Source organism: Xenopus tropicalis, chromosome 4 (assembly GCF_000004195.4).
Source record: "Xenopus tropicalis strain Nigerian chromosome 4, UCB_Xtro_10.0, whole genome shotgun sequence".
Taxonomy (NCBI): domain Eukaryota; kingdom Metazoa; phylum Chordata; class Amphibia; order Anura; family Pipidae; genus Xenopus; species Xenopus tropicalis.
The window spans coordinates 81,128,660-81,149,934 of NC_030680.2; the positions used below are offsets into that span (position 1 = coordinate 81,128,660).

The 21,275-nt window shown below is 36.8% G+C and overlaps 1 protein-coding gene across 7 annotated transcripts in view; it reads left to right on the forward strand.

The window, feature by feature from the left end:
• The window catches only part of slc44a5 (solute carrier family 44 member 5), an 81,097-nt gene extending 60,227 nt beyond the window's left edge, over positions 1 to 20,870 (forward strand). For 3 of the 7 annotated variants that reach the window (XM_031899841.1, XM_031899842.1, XM_031899846.1), the window contains 9 exons: positions 934 to 1,021; positions 1,562 to 1,824; positions 2,547 to 2,641; positions 3,051 to 3,154; positions 3,248 to 3,321; positions 4,862 to 4,932; positions 6,024 to 6,112; positions 8,841 to 8,925; positions 12,294 to 13,073. In XM_031899841.1, coding sequence (XP_031755701.1) covers positions 934 to 1,021; positions 1,562 to 1,824; positions 2,547 to 2,641; positions 3,051 to 3,154; positions 3,248 to 3,321; positions 4,862 to 4,932; positions 6,024 to 6,112; positions 8,841 to 8,925; positions 12,294 to 12,406 — 982 coding nt within the window. In that variant the 3' untranslated portion in view covers positions 12,407 to 13,073. 7 annotated transcript variants of the gene reach the window in all.
• The last annotated feature ends 405 nt before the right edge of the window (positions 20,871 to 21,275 follow it).

Here is a 21,275-nt window from a genome sequence, read left to right on the forward strand (position 1 = left end):
CATGTTCATGAAATGTTATGGTCATGGGGCTGATTGTATTACTTGTCTGGTTATTAATGCTGGTATCCAGGCAATCACCTTGGCATAATAATAATGCAAACCACACATGGTTAGATCCAGCCAACTAGATTCCTGGTCAGTGACACAGTTGTGGCTTAATTTCCCTTTATATGGACTTTTTACAAGTATATGACTATATATATACTGTTTGATGTGCCCATCATCATGTGATCATCAGCCAAACAAAATTTGTGATTGCTGGCTGCATAAGTGTATGCAATTGGAAATTAATATCAGATAGATTCCAGCAAGAACATCATGTAATTTGGTCCTATATATTGTTAATAAGTGTCATCCCATGTGTGGCCCATTTATGATGTGAATCTGTTTTAGGTGCAGTCCATATACTTTTCCCCATCTTAAAGCAATATTGGCATGTTCTTATAAAGTCCATAGGAACCTGTCAGTATTACTAGCGGAAGTTAAGGCATCAACACTGTGAAACAATTTAGGGTCCTACTATTTGATTTTTTCAGTTGTGTTTGGCTGGAGGGGCACAATTCTTTGATAGGCTACAACAGTGCTTTCATTTGTAATCGGCCTTTGGAAGGACCAAGCACAGTGTTTGCCCCCTCTTTCCCATTATCTTACTGCAAGTACTGCTGGGCTAAGGGCAGAATGGGAACATTTTTAAAAAGAAAAAAAGTTGATGCCTAAATTCCCCCAGTAAAAGGCTTGATAAAAAGCCTTAGCGCTTAAAACATGTTGTGTCAATAAAGCACATTTCAGCAGCAAGTACTGCATTGTAGCACTCTCTCAGTGGCTTTGTATGGTTCAAGATTGTCTCAGACTTATGTATAAGCAAGGTAAAAACAAACTAATAGATAAAACAAGTTTATAGAACTATTGACTCCTTAATGTTGATGTTATAAGATTCATGGCTACCTCAGGCGAACCAATATATAAAGTGATGGCAAATAAAACTTTGTGCAAATATGCAGATATCACTTGTATTCCTGAAGTAAGTACCTCATTAAAGAGAGATGTTAAATAAATATGTTTTAGATAAATTCTTCATTTAACAAGCCATGTGTTCACAATTGGTCCCAGTGGGGGGATGCTATTTATGCTGATATAGAAGTGCCTGTCAACATGTAGCATTATCATTTAGCTATCTGAAGGTTGCTTTTATGTTGTGTATATCGGTTGCCTATATGTTGCTGTGGTCATTTAAACTTCAAGACCAAACAATCCCTGCTATATTGATACTTGGCTGAGGAAGGTCACATGGAATCATATATAATATTATATAATATAACATGCTGTTGAAATACCTTATAAATTTCAGTTAAGAAGAAAAATATATTAGTTTAACTGCAGAGAACAGTTAACGCATCCAATGTAACATGCTATGGCTTAGTTACATGCTGAATAGTGTATGCCATGCTTTTTTGAGGCCTAGACTAGATAAAATCCAGACTGTTATGCAGTTTTTTAAATGTTTGCAATAATCTTTATATAAATTCCCTAAATCTTTTATTTGCTCTTTTCTGTTTTTCAGACCTTCAATACGACCAATGTGACTAGATTGTGCCCAGGGGCCCAGTGCACTTTTGCATTTTATGGTGGGGAAAGCTTCTACCACCAATACATACTGATCTTTCAGCTCTGTAATGTTTTTGTATTTTTATGGCTTGTAAACTTTTCCATAGCACTGGGTCAATGTACCCTTGCTGGTGCCTTTGCCTCTTATTATTGGGCTTTCAAAAAGCCAGCAGATATTCCAGCATGTCCACTCTTTTCTTCATTTGGAAGAGCAATAAGGTAAGAGTTCACCATTTGATGAATAAGCTTCTGAAAATCCCATAGAAATTAACAGAGAGTAAGGGAATTTTTCTTTGGTGAGCTATAATTTCTCACTTTGCTGCAGATGAATGATATATACATACACATTCATATATAATCAGAATGATTAGTATTTGGAAGCATAATTGCTCTTCTTGTAACTATCTATAATTTATATATCTCCACTGATATTTATGGTTTCTATATATTAGATGGCTACAGAGGGGATTTTACTCAGGGCATGTTGTGGAAAAGCATTGTGTACTCAGCTGTCAATTGCTTTCTAATATTGTCAATGGGAAACTCATGGTTTATGTCACAATAATGAATGTCACCCAGAAATATAGATGCTCTCTCTTTATATACATACATACATACATATGTAAATATGTATGTATATTTTTATTGATATAGTGCTATTTACATATACAGCACTGCACAGCAGACAGGGGTCATAACAATAATACAGGGGTCAGTAAAATAATAAATATAAATAAATACAAAACCACATTTACAGTAAAAATTAAGAGCTGAGTGTAAAAAGACAAAAGGAAGGAAAGCAACATGCTTCCCTCAACAAAAGTGCTGAACTTCTGCTATTATTTTGTTTTTCTGTTTTTCTGTGACTTTGCCCTTACTGTTTATAGTGGGTGCTGTGTTTAAAGTAAGATAACTTCATTTGTCACCTTGGCCTGTAACAGATACCACACTGGATCCCTGGCACTTGGGTCTCTCATCCTTGCACTTGTTCAGTTTATCCGAATCATTTTAGAGTATTTGGATCACAAACTCAAAGGTAAAATATGAGGCAAAATTGCTTTCTGAGCTAGATTATTGTATATTGTTGTGCATTTTAAAATCCATCCTGTGTGTTTAAATAATCTAGTGACAGTAAATTCATATAGTCGATGCCAACTATTAACTAAACATACATTTTGCACATTTGTTGCAAACTTGCAAAGATATTCAATAAGAGAATATATATAGGGCACAATTCTCTACTACTCAGGACTTACTAAATGTATGAATGATTTACCTCCCCTATTGAATTACAACTCAGTAAGATACCTTTATGCTCTTTCCATTAACTAGTGTGAAATAGGGCAAGTACCAAAATAAGAAAAAATTCCCAGCATCACAGCTACTGATTTCATGGTGACTTACTTCATAGCTATATTTTACATTATATTTTTGTTTCTGCTCAGCTTCACAGAACTCCTTTGCTAAGTTCATACTATGCTGCTTGAAATGCTGTTTCTGGTGTTTGGAAAAATTCATCAAGTTTATGAACCGAAATGCATATATAATGGTGTGTATAGATTCCCATTAATACTCTGTGTATATTGAATCTCATCTCATGTTGCATCTTTCATACTTATTCTTGGCTTGACGTTTCTTACAGATTGCTATCTATGGCAAAAACTTCTGTACTTCAGCAAAAGATGCATTTTTTTTACTTATGAGAAATGTTATAAGGTAAGTAAAAAATAATATAATCTATTCAGTCAGCATTTAAAAAAGCTAAATAGCAAGTAAATAAGCAAAGCACTTTCACACTTTCAACAAGATTTAAAGATTTATATAAAAGAACATCATTGCTCTGTCTTTGCACATATTAAACTACCTTAAATATTTGCTATGAACTTATTATTAGAGAATGGGATTACAATTACAAAAGCTATATTAAACACTAAAGAAGCCAAAATGGTAAATGCAGCTACAATAGCAGTGAAACCTATGTCATATGATCCTTCCTATTTATATCATTCCTGCACGCGTTTTGTGCTCAAAAAAACTTGCACGCTGATGAAAATAACATTGTTCTAGTAATTTTCAATAAGGCTAAAAAAACTGTTTTAATAACTGGAAAAATAAATAAATAAAATTGTTGGAGTTCTCTTTATTCTGTTGAACCTTGACAGCTTTTGCCTGCTCAGTTTTTTTCTGGGGACTTTTCAAAGAGTTTTTCTTAAATACTGACTATTTATGGTTCTTAAAGGAGAAGGAAAGGTCTTATCACAAAATTTTAGGCTGGTGCTCCTGTTAGCAAAAAAAAACTCACTGGCCTGGGGTACATGTAGGTGAGCGATCCTCTTTCATCTTCTTTCTTCACACTGGCTGTGCATGCGCAGTAGAGTGAAAGAAGAATCAGTTTTTTGACTCTATAGGCTGGAATGAGTGGATGTCTAACTGTGTCGGGCCAAGACAGCTGGACGCCCTAGACAACCCGGCCTGCCTCCCCCCCTACTCTGTGGGTGCGCACCTATGAACGCACATGGGAGTTACTGGGCCGCTGGAGGGGGGTGATGCGGTAGGGGGAGAAAGGGCACGGAACTAAAGGTAAGTGAAAGGAGAGGCACTTGTTCTGCCTACCCCTAGTTCTGGCCCTGATGTCTAACATAATAGCAAGAACACCACTTCCTGCTTTACAGCCAGGGTCGGACTGGGGGGGTGCAGGGCCCAACGGGGCTCCCACCCCAGGGGCCCTGCAGGTGCCGCATCCCCTAACCCCCCCAGGGACCCCCCTAACCACCCCGCAGGGTCCCCCACCCAACGTCTTCCCCTGAGCGCATGTAAATTTAACCCGTCGGGAAGGAACATTTGGGCAGGGGGAGCGCCGGCAAGGGCGGCCCAGTCCGACCCTGTTTACAGCTCTCTCAGCTGTTAGCAGTCAGTAACCAATCAGCAACTTGAGGGGGGCCATATGGCACATAACTGTTTAGTTAGTTTGCTTTTGATCCTTAGCATGCAATAAGCAAACTAACTGAACAATTATGTTCCCCTTACCTCGTGTCATTGGTTACTGACTGGTAGGTCAGAGAGCTGAAAATGAGTTGCGTTCTGGCTATTAAGCTAGACTCACATTCACTCCAGCCCTTATGACATTGTTGACTGTATTAGAAATATTAGCATATTTACCCAGTTTCATTTTTACACTAAAATTTCCTTTAATATTTAGAAAATAACACGTAGCAGCCTTTTTTATATCTATTTTATATCTTTTGTGTGTTTTCAGAGTTGCTGTATTGGACAAAGTAACAGATTTCTTATTATTTCTTGGGAAAGTATTTGTGACTGGCTCTGTTGGTAAGTAAAATATTATATTGATAAAAACAAGATTAATATGGGACATTGATGTAAATGCATTAATAAAGTGTTAGTGAAGTGAGAAACATTATGCATGGAATTATGGTTACATTTTCAGTTGTCTACAGATATGAATGCATATGCTACATTTCATTTATAGAGATATGTATGTATCTTTTAATTGGCTATGTTGAGTAATTTAGCATTATTTCTTACTTTACTTCTGGGCCAAATTCACTTTGAAACATACTTAGCTCCTAATTTATTTTACCATAGATGTTTCACTGGTATAAACTGTTGTATTTTTTTTTTCTCACTGCACTGAATCTAGCTCTATATCTTCTATGTGAATAAATAACTAACCATTATTGCAGACAGGCAGTCTGTGGCAGATTTATCAAAGGCCAGAACAAACACTTTTTTTTAACAAACTTTATTGCCTGTTTTTGATTATTATGGCCACTTACACCATGAGGCAAGTTGGGAACCTTGATATAGAAATCAGTGTGTAGCAGGTTACCAATTGTGGTAAAAAAGGTGCCGAAATAGAGTCCAAATTCTGGTTTTCAAATCACAAATTCAGCTCATCTAGTGAATTTAGTGGTATTACACTCTCTTAGTAATGATGCAGCCCCCACTCTCCACCATAAGAGAATGAAAATAGGGCAGCATTGGGAAGGCTGACTCATTGAGACATGGGGGTGCAAAATCCCCCATGCTTATCATCTTTTTCAAGTGGTCTTTTAGTGAAAAGATGTGAAAGTAGGTTATAGCGTTGTGCAGGTTTTCCATAGACTTGCATTCCACATTGCAAATTGTTCAAAACTTCTTTATGCTAATGAGCTTTAGTTGACTGATAAAATTTGAGAAGTTATGCATGTTTTTGAAGCAAGAAAATGCTTTGTTAAAGTGTATTGAGAAAAAGGTATGAAAAGCTTTGATAATGTGAAAAAAATTGATCTGCATTTACCAGGAAAAACATTCTGACCTTTTATACATACAGTATGCTCCATATATTTATTATTTAGTTTATTATTTAGTGCACATCTTTTTCACTACTTAGTTTACCATTGCATCTCTTTATTGCATAGGTGTGCTCGCTTTCTTCTTCTTCACAAGAAAAATCCCAGTGCTTACAGATGAAGCTCCAGCTTTAAATTACTATTGGGTACCTCTCTTGGTAAGTTTGTCTTTAGGATTAGCTTTAATATTTTATGTGACAAAGAATTCTGTATAAGTCCATATTTTATAATTATTTTGTTTCATTGATAGCAGGAATGTAAATCTTTCACTCTGTACATGGAACACAACATGTGGGGTACAACACTCAGACCTAGGGGCTTTCTTGATTCTGCACAGCTGGGTCCCCTTTGCCTTTTTTTGGTTTTGTTGGTGTGCCAACATGGGCAAAATGTTTAGTCGTTGGTTTCCTAACAAACAGGGTTAGCTTGTCTAGCAGATTCTGTAAATTTGTATTAATGGCATCAGTTATATTGGAGTTTGTGTCCAGGTAGCTAGGGCACAGTTCTAACCTAGGAAGGTGAAAGGGTTTGGCACATTGAAGGTATATCACTTGCTTACCTCATTCTCTTAGCTTCATCCCCATTAAAAGCTATGTTGGGAAATAGGGGCAGTTTGGTTTTGAAAGACATCTTAATACTTCACCAAGTGAAGTAAAAAACACCTGGTTTAACTACCTGGTTTGAGTTTAACATCATTTCATATATACAAATAAGTTTATAGATGATGTTGGTACATGATTCAAGTATAATTAAATATTTGGAGCAGTGGCTTTGCACAGGCCAGATTCAGAGCATGAAGCACTGTTAAGTTGAACTTGTAGATGGACACTGTAGATCTTCTAATATTATGGTTAATTTTCTTAAAACTGGAGTCACTGCACTTGTAATTCTGGTATTCTTTCATTTGGACTGTGCAGATGTTGGACTATGGTAAATATGGCTGATGTCAAGGAGAAAAGACTAGAAAGTGGAAATACATATATGGATTTCAGTTATCTATTCATTTCATTTATATTATTTGTTTTAGGAGGGTTTTCTGCTGACTCTGTTCAGCCTAGCGATTTTATGGTGGCCCTGTTTTTAATTATACAGTCACCATTATATGCTGCTGGGTGCTGCCATCTGAGGGGAGTTTTTAAACTCAATTTATAACAGCAGAAGCGCATCTGAGGATATGCAAGTATTTCTTGGCAGCAACAGCCCTTTTTTGTATAACAATATTTATTATTTCATATGTTATATTAGTTGACACTGCCCTTTGAGTACACCAACTGATGCAGGAGATGTACTTAGCATATTGAAAATATGGGGCTGAGGATCAGGACAGTCTTCATATTAGCTTGATATTAGCTTTATGAGTGGCATGAGAGCTTCTGAAGCAAATGCAGTTTTTACAATGCAGATAACAGTACAAATAATTAAAATAAACTATTTTATGTTTGATGTTACTGGCCTTTTACATTATTCTAAAACAAAAATGTTTTATTTTTAATGTGGAATTTATATCAAAATGTTTTTGTTAAGAGATAATTCTTCTGTTCACCACAAGATGGCGTGTAAGTTGGGCGTTTACATGTGACAATTCCTTATTTCTTCACTCTACCTCTCGGCTTTTAAAACAAATGTAATAGTGAATTAGTGACAGAATGCTTCATTCCATTGTTCCCACCTTTTTTAGTTATGCTAGTTATTACGATTGTTTTGGGCAGTCCTCTATCTGAGGTATTGTAATAACAGCAATTTTAGGTATTTTATAGGGCAGATAGAAATATTAAGGTGATACTGACAATTGCTAGTTTCTACAAACCTGTATAGCGCCATTCTTTTAAAAAAAAAAAAAATCACAGCCCTTTTCCTCTATCCATTCCTCTGCTTTCTACTTGTGCTGCAATCTGGCACCCCTTTTCTTCTGACTTCAGCTCTTGAGATACCTGCTGTCACACAGGGCTGGTGGCCAGGGCAAAAATCTGACTGTGCAGACAGTTTCCAACAGGGCTGTGGAGTCGGAGTTGAGGAGTCGGAGTCGGAGGCAATTTTGGGTACCTGGAGTCGGAGTCGGCAAAAAATGAACCGACTCCGACTCCTGCTAAATTTAAATGGGAATAAAAAAAAAAATTAAAGCAAGTTTAAATGTCCCAATTCACAAACAGTCATAATTAATTATTTCTCTGCTATAAGAATAAAGCCCAATGCACACAGTGCATAAACGAACACGTTGAGTGACCATGAAGCATGCTTTTCATTGACTGTATGAATGTATAAAATACATTAGCATATTAAAAACAGAGGAGTCGGAGTCGTCGAGTCGGAGTCGGAAGTATCAGAAAATGAGGAGTCGGAGTCGGAGAATTTATCTACCGACTCCACAGCCCTGGTTTCCAATGCTTATGTCAGAATGGGAATAGGCTGAGGGTTAAAGCCCTACCCCAGTTTGTAATGTAAATGAGATCATTCAAGGGTGAGGTAAGGCAGCAGGTGAGGTAGAAAAGTGATGTTGAACACCCCTGACCCAATTTGCTGACCTGCACCTATATCCACAGCTGCATTCTCTGCTTCAAAACCTGCCAAATATAATTTTTGCTATTGAACATGTATTGGACTTGATGTAGCACTACCCTTATATTTGGAAAATCCTAACAGATTAGTTGTTCTGTAACTCAAGTAAAAGCATCAAAAGTCACTGTTTGACATAAGTGTCTGTTTGATGGACAAGAATAAAACAAATGGCACGTTGAACCATCATTTTTAAATTGAATCACAGCTTTACATCTGGCCACAGAGAACAAAAGCAAAATGTGTTTTTGATGTTGCATATTAATAAAAATAAAGAAGTAGAGTAAATGCATTTGATGATAACTCTTTTATGTGACATCTCTTTATTTGCAGACAGTTCTCATTGGGTCCTACTTGATTGCACATGGATTCTTCAGTGTCTATGCAATGTGTGTTGACACCCTTTTCCTGTGTTTTTGTAAGTATGGTTTTATTGGGGTAGGTTGGGCTTATATAAACCTTTTTATACATAAATAATATGTGGAACATACAAATGTTACCATCTTTAAATCTTCTATTGTCCATTAATATAATGTAGAATAGAGAATGCATATCACTTACATTATGCTAGTGCAAACTACCTCCGCAGTGTTTTATTGGAGCAATCAGCAAGGATGCAGAGTACAAAGTTTTGGTGCCTTATGCCTTTCTCAATATAAAGGCCCCCCAAAACGTTTGTAATGCATTGTTATTTTCTGCCCTGGAAGTAGCATTTTTTTTTATTATTGCAAGAACAGTATTTTTCAGGTTGTTTTTTTGTAAAATTCTTCTTGTAAAAATCCTCTTGCTAAATTTTAAGGCCTTCCCTTATTAGGTAATGGGCAGTGTCCCCTTCATTCATTGCACGTTAACTAGCTCAGTAAAAGGACTACTATTCCCTAACTTTGTGGGTTTGCACTTCCTAATCTGCAGCGTTCACCAGTGTGAACGAGACCTTTAGGATCCATCTGTTTACAATGTTCAGACAAGTACCATGCAGTGACCCTGTATTTTAGTCTAAAGTGCATGTAACATAGATAGCCTTCTAAACCAACTCCAACAAGGTGTAAGCACCTTTTTCTTTCCTATAATCAATAGTCTGCTTGTCACAGAGTCTAGAGCACCGCCCTGATTTATCTATTGCAGGATGGTCCAGCTTGACAACTGTGGGCCAGATATGGCACTTCAAGAGATTTGTATGGCAGCAGAGAAATTAAAAAAAGGAGAGACACATTAATAAGGAAAAGTGATTAAGGTTATGGAAAAAGATCTCCATAGACTTAATTTTTTCCTGTAGACAAAGAGTTGTTGTGCTTTACTAAAAAGCTTTAATTTTGTCTCATTGTCTACAAGACATTCTCCCAAAAAATTTGGCTTCATCAGGTGTGTTTGGTGAACTCCAGTCTAGCTTTCAAGTGTTTCTATGTCAGGAGCTGGTTGTTTTTGGTCTCCAACCATAGTAACATAGTTAAAGAGATACTGACACCAGAAATTAATCCTTTTTTTACATCTATCATAACATTGTCTTTGCATGACCTTCATTTTTGCCATAAAAGTATTTGCCCAATGCTTTTATATTACCTGTCTGATCCTCCATGTTCCCCTATAAGGGGGCAGCCATGTTTATCCAGCAGGAGGCCGTTAGCATTAGAAGCTATAACTGACAGGCTGAGAACAGACAGTCAGGTTGGCAAAACAGTCAGGTTTAGGAACTTCAAGTGACAATTACTTACAAAAGCAAATCTCTCAGCGAAAATCAATCAACACAACCTATAGGCAACTTTTTATGTACATTCATATTTTGAGGAGTCGTTTTTTAGTGTCAGTATCACTTTAATGTGAGTTAAAGTCCATCAAGTTAAACCCCTCCAAGCAAATCCCAGTGCATATACAGTATATAGACTTATATCAACCTATCTATACATACACACACATATATAAACTATATATACCATACCTCCCAATTTTGGTGGGACAGTCCCGATTTTTACAGCTCAGCCACAAGTCCCGGATTCTTTCTGAAAAGTCCCTCATTTCCCTATGATCTTCTGCACTGATTGCTAAAAAAGATGCATTGTTTCTCAAACTTAATTAAATAAGTGGGCTTTTGGCAGAGAGCCCAGAAAAACGTAACAAGCTACACCTGCACTTAGATACAATTGCAACTAATAAGCTAAACAGGTCTCTTGGAGGGACTGTCACATAAATAACACATAAAACAACACCCCAAAACCCACAGAAATGTGTTCAAACTTTAAATAGCCTGCCTAATTTAGTAAAATGGGATTTAGGGGGTGTGGTTGCAAAAATGGGTGTTGTCAAACAATTTGCCGCTCTACATGCACCATTTCTTTTTGTTTCTCTAAACATTTTTCAAATGTTGGGAGAAATCATCCTAGTCACTAAAGGCAATAAGAGAATCTGCCATTACAGCATCACTAGGAAGGGCATTCCACAACCTCATAGCCGTCACTGTGAAAACCACCTACGCTGCTTCAAATGGAAGTTCCGTTCCTCTTATTTTTAGGGGAAATAGATCTCTTTAGATTAAAAACATCTGTTTTTAATGTTCTCTCAAGGGGAAATAATTACATGTAAATGGTATTTATGTCCCCTCATTGAGTTGGTGACTGTTGGTGTGAGCTGAGTGAGGTGAGTTTTTCTCTTGTGATTGGTTGCAATGCCATGGGCCTTAAACCTCTCTATAACATTGTGTTGGGTTGACAAAGGGACATTAATGTCTTTGGAGATGGACTTGCAGACTTGAGGTTGTAGATTTAAGGTTGTCTGTAGTTTTTTTCTCCCTGTTCAGCATGGTGCAAACAAATGGCTGAATTTACACCTCTTATATTGCAGGCAACTTCTCCTTCTCTTTTGTCCAGGCCATTTAAGGGATTTTGTTAGGAATAATATTTTATTTTATGTTGTTCCTCTGCAAACAAAAGAAATGACATTGTGCATATCATAAAATTGTTATTCTCAGCTATTTTCTAGCATGCCTGGTACATTTTTGGTGCAAAAGTGGACTGTATCTGACCTCCAAAAATTGAAATGGTAGATAATTAGCTCATGGATGGCACTATACTAAGTTATACACTTATACTTCACACTTACATCATACTGTGCAAAATTACACAAATTGCATTTTCTTGGCTTTTCCACTGGGTAGGGATTTATGCTGTGCTGATTTTATGCCAGGTTTTAACTTTGATGCACTTTGTTACTGTATTGCGTACAAATTACTTGTACATTCTCTTCAAACATAGATTTATTCAGAGCCTTTATTTTTCCTTTCATATATAACGTGTATTGTAGAAGCAGCAGGTGAAAAAGCTTTACATTTTCAGTATTCTTTTTAGCAGTTATTTAAATTCCTGTGCCACATAAGGTCAGGCCTTTCTTCTGAAGCTGAATGCTTTTAGATGTCAGTTTGACCATGTTCTCCTCAGGTCTTTGGAATGAATATTTTATATCCCTAAAATACCACCTTATTCTACTGAGCTTTTGTGCTATAAATGCATAACCTTATGAAAGGTAGTACTTAGTGGGGCTGTGTAAAATTGTTCTTGGCTTTTGCTCTGCTTGTTTTCTGAACTTTCAACCTTCAGATTTTGCTTCTGTAAATATAACAAATATACCTACTGTTACAATCTTTTTAGGAAAAAATTTGAACATGGAAACCTGTAAAAGTGCAATATGTTTTTTGATTTGAAAATCTAATGTTGATTCACTTGCTCTCTGTTCTGTTTCTATTTCCTACTTGCTCCCAATCTCCTACTGCTTGCCCCTGCACTATTGCATCTTCAGGTGAAGATCTGGAAAGGAATAATGGCTCTTCTTCGAAACCTTACTACATGTCACCTAACCTACATAGGATTCTGGGAAAAAAGGAAATACTCTCAAAGAAGGCAAAGCGTTAATTGTTCTTGCACTCTAACAAAAAGCACTTTTAACACAATAACTAAAAACCATAGGAAGTTCATGAAGGTTTGACAGAAGTTATTGATTTTATGCTTAAACTGTTCAATCTGAACCTATGGATTCATCAGAGCAGAACGTTTATATCATGTGAATCAGTGTTAATGTTTTTAGTGCCTATTTACACAAAGCTCTCAATGTATAAAGGGTTTTCCTAAAAATGCTTTTAGGGTTTTAATATTTTTATAAAGCTGGGTTCTATAGAAGGGAACAGCATTTTTTAAAATAAATGTTTTTCTTTTTCATAAAATACTTGATACAATGGTACATTAATATAATTAGCCATAAACGTTTTCTTTTCAATGAGAGATCTGGCAATGGGACTTTATGTAAACGTCTGGTGCTAGATAATATTTGCACTTCACAGGACACCCACTGAAACTGTAATGTCAGCTTCCCAGAATTCTCCATGTTAAAACAACTCTGCCTGTCCCTTGTGCAACTGTAGGAGTACGCAGTTCTCATTTGCAGATTATTGTTAAACAAAGGTTTATAATAATGACGGCAATGCTGTTGAATTTGATTGCCTCTATATTAATTGAAACAGTTTACCAAATTAAAAGGGTAGTTCACAAAACTTTTTTTTAAAATAAAGTACCACTAAGTTCATTTTCAATTTTTTCATGCTTTACAGTTAAAAAATGTTTCTGTATGTTTCCAAGTAGCAGCTCAGTAAGCTAGGTCTCAAGTGTTAAAATCTGATATATCAGTTGCTGACACTTCTCAGCAGCAGCAGCTTCAATACTAATAAGCATGCTCCCTATGCTCCCTAACTTGAACCTTGGCTTGAGTAAAGCACAGCTGCTTCTAGGAAACTTGGGAGTGGAAACCACAGTCAGACTAGACTGGCGGGACATTGGGAAAAAAAATATGGTGGGCTCTACCAACCCAGACCTGCTCCCCCCAAAACCCTTAACCTCCCCATGACATTCTCCCGCGATGACGGCTGCAACGGAGAATACAAGGTGGGGGGGATTGGGTGGACCTCATGCAGAGGCAGGCCAAGCCGACCAGATTCCCTAGGCAACCTGGTTGACCACTTCAGCCCTGCACCCTCCCTCCGTGTTAGTGCACACATGCGCAATGCAGTTACAGTGGGGGCAAGTGAGCACAGACCAGGGTTGAGACCTGCCTGGCACCTCGCCATTGATATATCCTAGGTGAGTGCCTTTTCTGCCTACCCCTATTTCCGGCCCTGACCTCACTACTGGGGCGCACGACCCAAGGCCCTTGAGGCCCCCAATGCTGGGGGAAACCAATACAAATGATAGAAAAATAGAATACATAAGTCATTACACAAATATAAACAACACATTTTTGTATTGATGACCTATGCCTTTAAACTTCAGTTAGTTTTAGTCAAAAGTATAAAGATAATGGGATTAAATTGGGTTGCCCCATTATTTGTGATATATCAGTAATAACCCCTACATTGTTATCAGTTCATTGTTACTGTTTCATAAGGGCTCTGGCACACGGGGAGATTAGTCGCCCGCGACAAAACTCCCTGTTTGCGGGCGACTAATCTCCCTGAGTTGCCGCCAGTTGCCATCCCACCGGCGACAATGTAAGTCGCCGGTGGGATGGCACACGCAGCGGCGCGATTTCAGGAAATCGATGAAAAAGCCTCGTGAGGCAACTTCGGTGATTTCTCAAAATTGCACCGCCGCGTGTGCCATCCCACCGGCGACTTACATTGTCGCCAGTGGGATGGCAACTGGCGGCAACTCGGGGAGATTAGTCGCCCGCGAACAGGGAGTTTTGTCGCGGGCGACTAATCTCCTCAGTGTGTCTTCGCCCTAAAGGGCAATGAAACCCCAATCTCAGAATCACTGGATCCTAAGCTGGTGCTCCTCTTCTTTAAAAAATGCACCAGCATTGGGTAGGTTGTGCAAAAAGTGCCACCAACATTTTAGTTGTTCTTCAATAGTAACCCTGTGCCAAATAAAAATTGCATAGTACAGAAACTGCCAGAGAATCTGCCAAGTGTGGCACAGAGCATTACTGAAAAGAAGAACGAATCCCTCCTGCACCAGCCCTCAGTACTAAGTTAATGATAAGGGACATGTCACATGTGACATTGTCTTCATCTGTAGAAAAAACACAAATTGAAAAAACGCTGATATGACACTGTGTGCAGTAAATGATATGAATGGCATGCATGCCATATTGGTGTGTTAACTGCTCACATCTCGTAGCTGATGGAGAAAATGCCATGTGTGACAAAGTGCTTAGAAATTTCAGGGCGAGGGGTGCCAAACAAACTATCACCCGTTTTTGGGTCATTAAAAAATTAAAATAAATAGCATAAGACTCACTGAAATTTTAGTAAAATACACATGCATTACCAAAATTTTGTTTAGATATCTATCTTTGCATAAAGCCTTGTCATGGAGCTGACAAAGACCACAGTGAAACCCACAGTTTTCTTATATTGTGTGATCTTACAGATGCAGTATATAAATATATATATACACACACACAGATACTTGTGAAGACATATTGGATGCTGTGGTTACTGTTACAACTTCCAAATATAACATGTACAATGATTTCTACATTTTTGTATTTGAAGTGCAGACTTGAGACATGAAAAGTCTCTCAAAACCATACGCCTTTTGTATGATACTAATGTACCCTAGGTCATTCATGACATTAAAGGTAATATAAGCAAGCAAATAAGTTATGTAAGCTGAATCACATCCTGTCTCTTTCTGCCAAAATTTATTTTGGTGTCTATTCAAAATGTTCTGTTTCATTTTTCTTTTAGTAGGCAAAATATGTACCATGCGTAGGAGGCATCATTTTGGATAATACTAATTGTCATCATAGAGACTGATGCAAAGAACTATTTTATAACAACATAAAATATTTACTCAAGAGATTGCAATTTATTTATTCAGAGAGAATTTCACTTTCTAAGTATTGGTTCAAGCAAAATGTTTAACACATTCTTATAGATCATTTCTTAAGGCTATGATGTGGAATTGATAAAACCATAAATCAACAAGAGGCAACCTTGTGCTCTTCACATGTTGCAGGACTACAACTTTATGCATCTCTATAACAGTTAAATTGGTGGCAGAATGCTGAAAACAGTAATTCTGAAATATCTGAGGCACCTATAGTTGCATACCCGAGTTATAGACAAGGAAAAATGTTTGCAGCAGATTTAAAAGGGGAGACGAGAGCTAATTTATGAAGGAGGAGAATCAAATGTAAGTACATCAGATTCTTTGTGCTTACACCTTCTCTGTTGCATGTCTGTTCACCCAGTGACACCCAGCTTAGATCTTTAGCATGCATGGGAGCACTGTACTTGATGGCTGCTCTCAAAATCCTATTAAGCAAGGGCCCATGCTAAGCTTCTAATGCAGTCTTCCCCCGTCCAGTCTTGAGGCAGTTTGCCACCAAGTTAGAAAATCTTATGGTGGGAACTTTGGTTCTGTGACACTTTTTAAAATTATTATAATATATGTTTCCTTGCAAATGGAATATCACAAATTGTTATATTATATAAAGGACCTTTTGTTATAGGAATTGTATTTTGCAATGAGTATGATAACAGGAGGAAGGGCTGCTACAAACTGCAAGTGCCTACAGTTACCATAAGTATGTCCTTGTACACAAAAGAGGGATTTTTTTGTTATTTTTTCCAAGAGTTTATTTCAGGCCCAGACTGGCTAAACTATAGGTTCTACCAAATACTGGGGCTGCTGAAAGATGCCATAGACAGTTATTATTAATTTGACCTGTTTGTGCCTGTTTGGGCCTTTGTGCAATTAAAAAGAGAAGGCCTAGTTTCAATCTCAGTTAATTTACACAGGCAGTATACAATAACAAGTTAAATTGGTAAAACACAAGCAAACGCGTATAAAATATATCAAACTATAGAATGAGCTTATTTAGACTTAGTTCGTTTAAATGGAATTATGTGATTAGATTGTGTTTGCTAAACTATGAAATAATATAATGGAAGCAAAGTAAAATTTACACTATAGGCTTAACAGTGTTTGCAGATAGGCACAAGAGCATGCCCCTTAGTGCTTATTCAACAGCCAACTTTGGCTTTTTTTGCACATGTAATGCATTGTGAATGCACCTGCTTGTCTTATTAAAGAGAAAATATACTCCCTTTTTGGTATGAGCTCATTCAGTTGGGCTTATGTATGAAAAGTGTATAACACTACATCTTCAAGAAAGACATATAAATGCATTTTATTTTTACACAGACTGAAAGGAAGCCATGATATTGTATCTATGTGTTTGCCAGTTCTCCTGATACCAGACTCTGACTGTAATGCAGCATCACCCTCACCCTATTCCATTGTGAAGGGATGATTCCATTGTGAAGGGACTTAAAGTCCCTCTGCTTTTCAGAGAATCCATGCACCACTGACTATGGAAAGCAGAGAGACTTCAAATCCCAGAATGTATCACTTTACAATGGAATAAAGTTGGGGAGGGAGTTGCATTACACTCATAGCATAAGGAATCCGGAATTAGCTTGATTTATGATGGCTTCCTTCAGTTTGTGAAATCAGGTTTTATTTGTGTAAACATTGCATTTCTATTTATATATGGAAGTTCAGATAGTGTTAATGCACCTTTTCTACAAATTCACCTGAATGAGCTCATGTAAAAAAGGGGATAAGGTGGTGTACCAGAACTAAAATCTAAATATAGAGGGATATATTTCTAAATCTACACAAGTTAATCCTCATTTTAATTGAAACCATTGCTGGGAACCACTATTCCTGAAAGTGAAACAAAACGCAATCTATTACTGACACAACCAAATTGAAGTCTTCTTCTGTAAAAGTTAAAAGTACAATTTCTTTTTATTCAAAGACAGAGCAGTACAGAATAAGGAATCCTTATTTCTAATGTCCGTGTTACTATAATTTGTACAGCACACAGCATAACTATTTATAGACATGACAGTCTATTCACTGAAAGCATGTATTAAAATATAATTGTGAGCGACGTGTGTTATTGAAACATGAAAAAAGAATTCCGATTGTGTATTTTTTCCACTGCTTATGATGAAGCTATTTACTATGTATCATTTTTGTTCTCAGTGGAAGATTCGGAGAGAAATGATGGCTCTGCCGAAAAACCATTTTATATGAATAAAACTCTTCTGAAGATCTTGAACAAACAAAACATGCCCAGAACACAGTAAAAAGTAAAAAAAAAAAAAATCTTTAAACAAAAAACACAACTATGCTTCTTTTTACAAATATCTGAAAATCAACCTTTAATAACAATAATTTCAATTTCAGTCACTTTGAGTGTGTTGCTATTTGATACCAAAGCTAAGTGGCATAGTAAGAGACCTTCCCAGAAACAGCGGGACCCTGAGCACATTTCAAGCAAGGAAGAGTTTTGCATTCTTTGGTCAATGTTTAGAATAGCAGTATTCAGTGCATATTGATGGATCCATGAAAGACTTTTCAACTACTGACAGAGTTAAAGTAGGATATTTATGCACAGAATATTTTTTTAATCCTCTGTTTTACAAGTTATTTAAATGTTTAAGAAAATGTAAATACTGTTTGAAGATACAATTGTAAATACTACTGTAATTGTCTTATACCAAGTGCCTTGGGGTTGTTGGATACATTGCAGCCACCAGTCTACATGAGCTTTTGTATGTTAAAGACAGACTTTGGAGGTAAAATAAATATGATAATAGTATGAATATAGATTTTTTTCCTAAAGATTTTAAATCAAAGGGCAGCTGTGCTATTATTTGCACTTTATGAATATAAGGTAGAACAATGTAATGGCTATAAAATATTAAATTATGCTTTACATCAGGAATGTGTAATGTGTCTCTCCAACTGTTGCCCTATCAAATAAAAATGGTAGGTTTGCAACTACATAATGATATATGTTCACACACACACAGGACTTTAACCAAGGACTTAAAGGAGACCAAAATGTTGGTACCTTAATAAAACTATATTTTGCTAACTTTTTAAGTCCTGTGAGGCATTACCTTATTACCTATTTTCTTCAACATGTTGCTCTCGAGCCACCGGTTGGGGATCACTGTGCTAAGGGCTCTTACATGCAGGCGTTTCTTCCTGGGTTCCATCTTCCAAGTTGTGTTCCACCTGTGTTTGGCCCTTGCATGTGCCTAAATGAGCACAGACAGATTAGAAGCAGGAAGCAACGCCTGTGTGTAAGAGCCCCTTACACTGGGAAAAGTCAATAGTCAAGTTTTCTTTAATCATTATTAATTATTGGGTCAGAATATTATACAGAATTGGAGGTCCATGACAGTTCTAGGCCAGTCAATGAATATATACACCCAAATGTTCTGGTCATCAGCTGGCAGCATTTTCTCTTGGCTTATAAACTGTACTACAGTCATATTATAGTTTGGATGGTTAGATTACATGGTAGACCTCCAAAAGGGCTCATGATCATGGATATCATTTAGTCGTGTTATATGAAGAATTGGTTCCTGTGTGGTCATTTTAAAGATACAAGTTTGATTAATGATAACCAATACCCTTACTATTATAGAAATTAGCTTGTCTGTTCTGGAGATGGTTACCACACATAGATAAAGAACTCTGAACTTGGTTTTTTTGGGTCTTGGTTTTTTACACTAGACTAAATACACTTATTTCGTTAGGTTTTAATGTAACCCAGACATGTAGAATTTGCAGTATTTGCTTATTGATTTTTTTGTGTCAGTGCTAAAAATTCTGCTATCATCACTTATATGGTTTAATGCCCCAACAAAATGCTTAAAAGGGCTTCTTACTGCTAAATCCTGCCAGCAGCCACCCACATGAGTTGCAGCTGTTGCTTGTGAAAGGTACAGTCAGTATTTTCAACAATATTCACTTGTGCCTGGGGAAAAGATGAGATGTCACTCTGCATGTGTGCCAGTTGTACTGGAGAAAGCTACAAGTATTGCTTGACAAGTCATCCATGAGAAACTGGCAAATCTATTTGAAAGCAAAATGGTAAACAGAGTGCCAAAAGTAAATGAACAGCCATAAGAATCAGTCCAAGCACAGAACATCCATGCCATATGTCTGTCCACTTACCATAGGAACAAAATTCTTATGACTGTATTTAACCTACTCTATTAAACATTGCACATGACTAAAAGCCTGCTGACTTTTTACTGGGTTCACAAAACATTTGATATTTTTTGGGAAAACTACATGGAAATTATGTACTGGGCCTCTTGTAATTATCTACATTATCGTTACCTGATGTAATGCATTGTTCTTGTTAGGTATGATGGGGATATACTGTATTTGATTGGGAGACTGTATTTGCCCATTGATTTTATTACAGAGATACTTTCTAGATAAGGTATAAAGGCCCTTTAATTGCTTGCCTGTGAACTAGACATGCTTCGTCTTTGCAAAATCTGTTAACTGAAACGAAAGGATGAATTTATTTATTGCAAAGTGAAAGCAATGTTAAAATGATCATAAACTAAGTAAAACGCAAAAATGAATGCTTCATATGCTGATCCTGCAAGATGAATTAAAAAAAGCAGCAGTGGTTCCTACATAAAATTGCAGTGATCTGTTCACTCTGCACCTCTGTTACAGCGGTCTTAGTTGTATCTATAGGCAAGGGGCCTTGCAACTATATGTGGACTCAACTATGCCAAGTGAACCACAAAATAGTTATGCCAATAAGCTTCCTAAATGGTATAGGAAAAAAAAAATCTGTCTCAGCAACTACAGTAAACCGTCGGTAATCTGATTTCTTGTTTTGGATAGATGGAGTTAGCATAAGCAGGTTTATGAAGGGCTGATTGCACCTCTCCCATAGGAAGAAATGCAATCCTAGAGAGCTCCATCAAATACTTGACCACAGCAAAGCTATTTTCTCTGAACTTTTATTTTTTTTTTTTTTGTTATGGATCGTTGTTACTTCACAGGCATGTTTAGTTGTGATAGAATTGTGTGTTTAATAAGAATCAGTGATGTTTGCATGTAAATAGATTCATGAAAGTATAATGGAGGTGTTATGTTTGACAACTGATGTTGCTTTTATCATAATAAACAAATGAACCTTTCATGTTTTTCACACTAGGTTTGTATTAAACTTGCTGCCTGTTTGCAAACCTTAACATTAGTAACTTTGTGCAATGTGTGAGTGAGGAGAAACTAATGTAATGTATGAATGCAGTCCAGCAGGTACATGTTTTTAACTGCTTTTACGATTTCTCATGTATGAATGTAAGCTTGGTACCGTACCATGGGTGCTTCTGCTGTGCAGAATTAGAAACTTTTCTATAATAAAAAAAAATCTCTTAATCTGTTTATTGTGGCTTTGGAGGAAGTTGATATGAAGATTTGGCTCTGTACATTTGTAACAGGTGGAAATGTTTCTTTTTAAATAAAACCTGTTTCATAACATGTTTTGATTACAGCTGTGTTTTATTGACTACTTTAGAATATATGGTCACCTAACTTTTTAGCACCCCCAGTGATTTTACCTTTTCCTATTCTTTAAATCTATACGGATATGCTACAGCTCTTGGAGGTTGAACTGCTAAAAGTTAAAACCACAACTGGATGACAAATGCCCAATGTTGCTGAAATGCATGGCAGTCTTAGTATGTGGCAATTTAGAAATATGCTTTCTGTCACTAGTGAAACAGGCTGCAAATCAGAAATCTTGTAAAGGGCCTTAGCCCAAAGTCTATCCATTGTCCTGTTTAAGACAAAGACACTTAATCTAAAGGCATGATTTATTAACATAGGTTATAAACTACCAGTGCAGTTACCCACAGCAATCAAAACAGACTTTTGCTTTTATTTT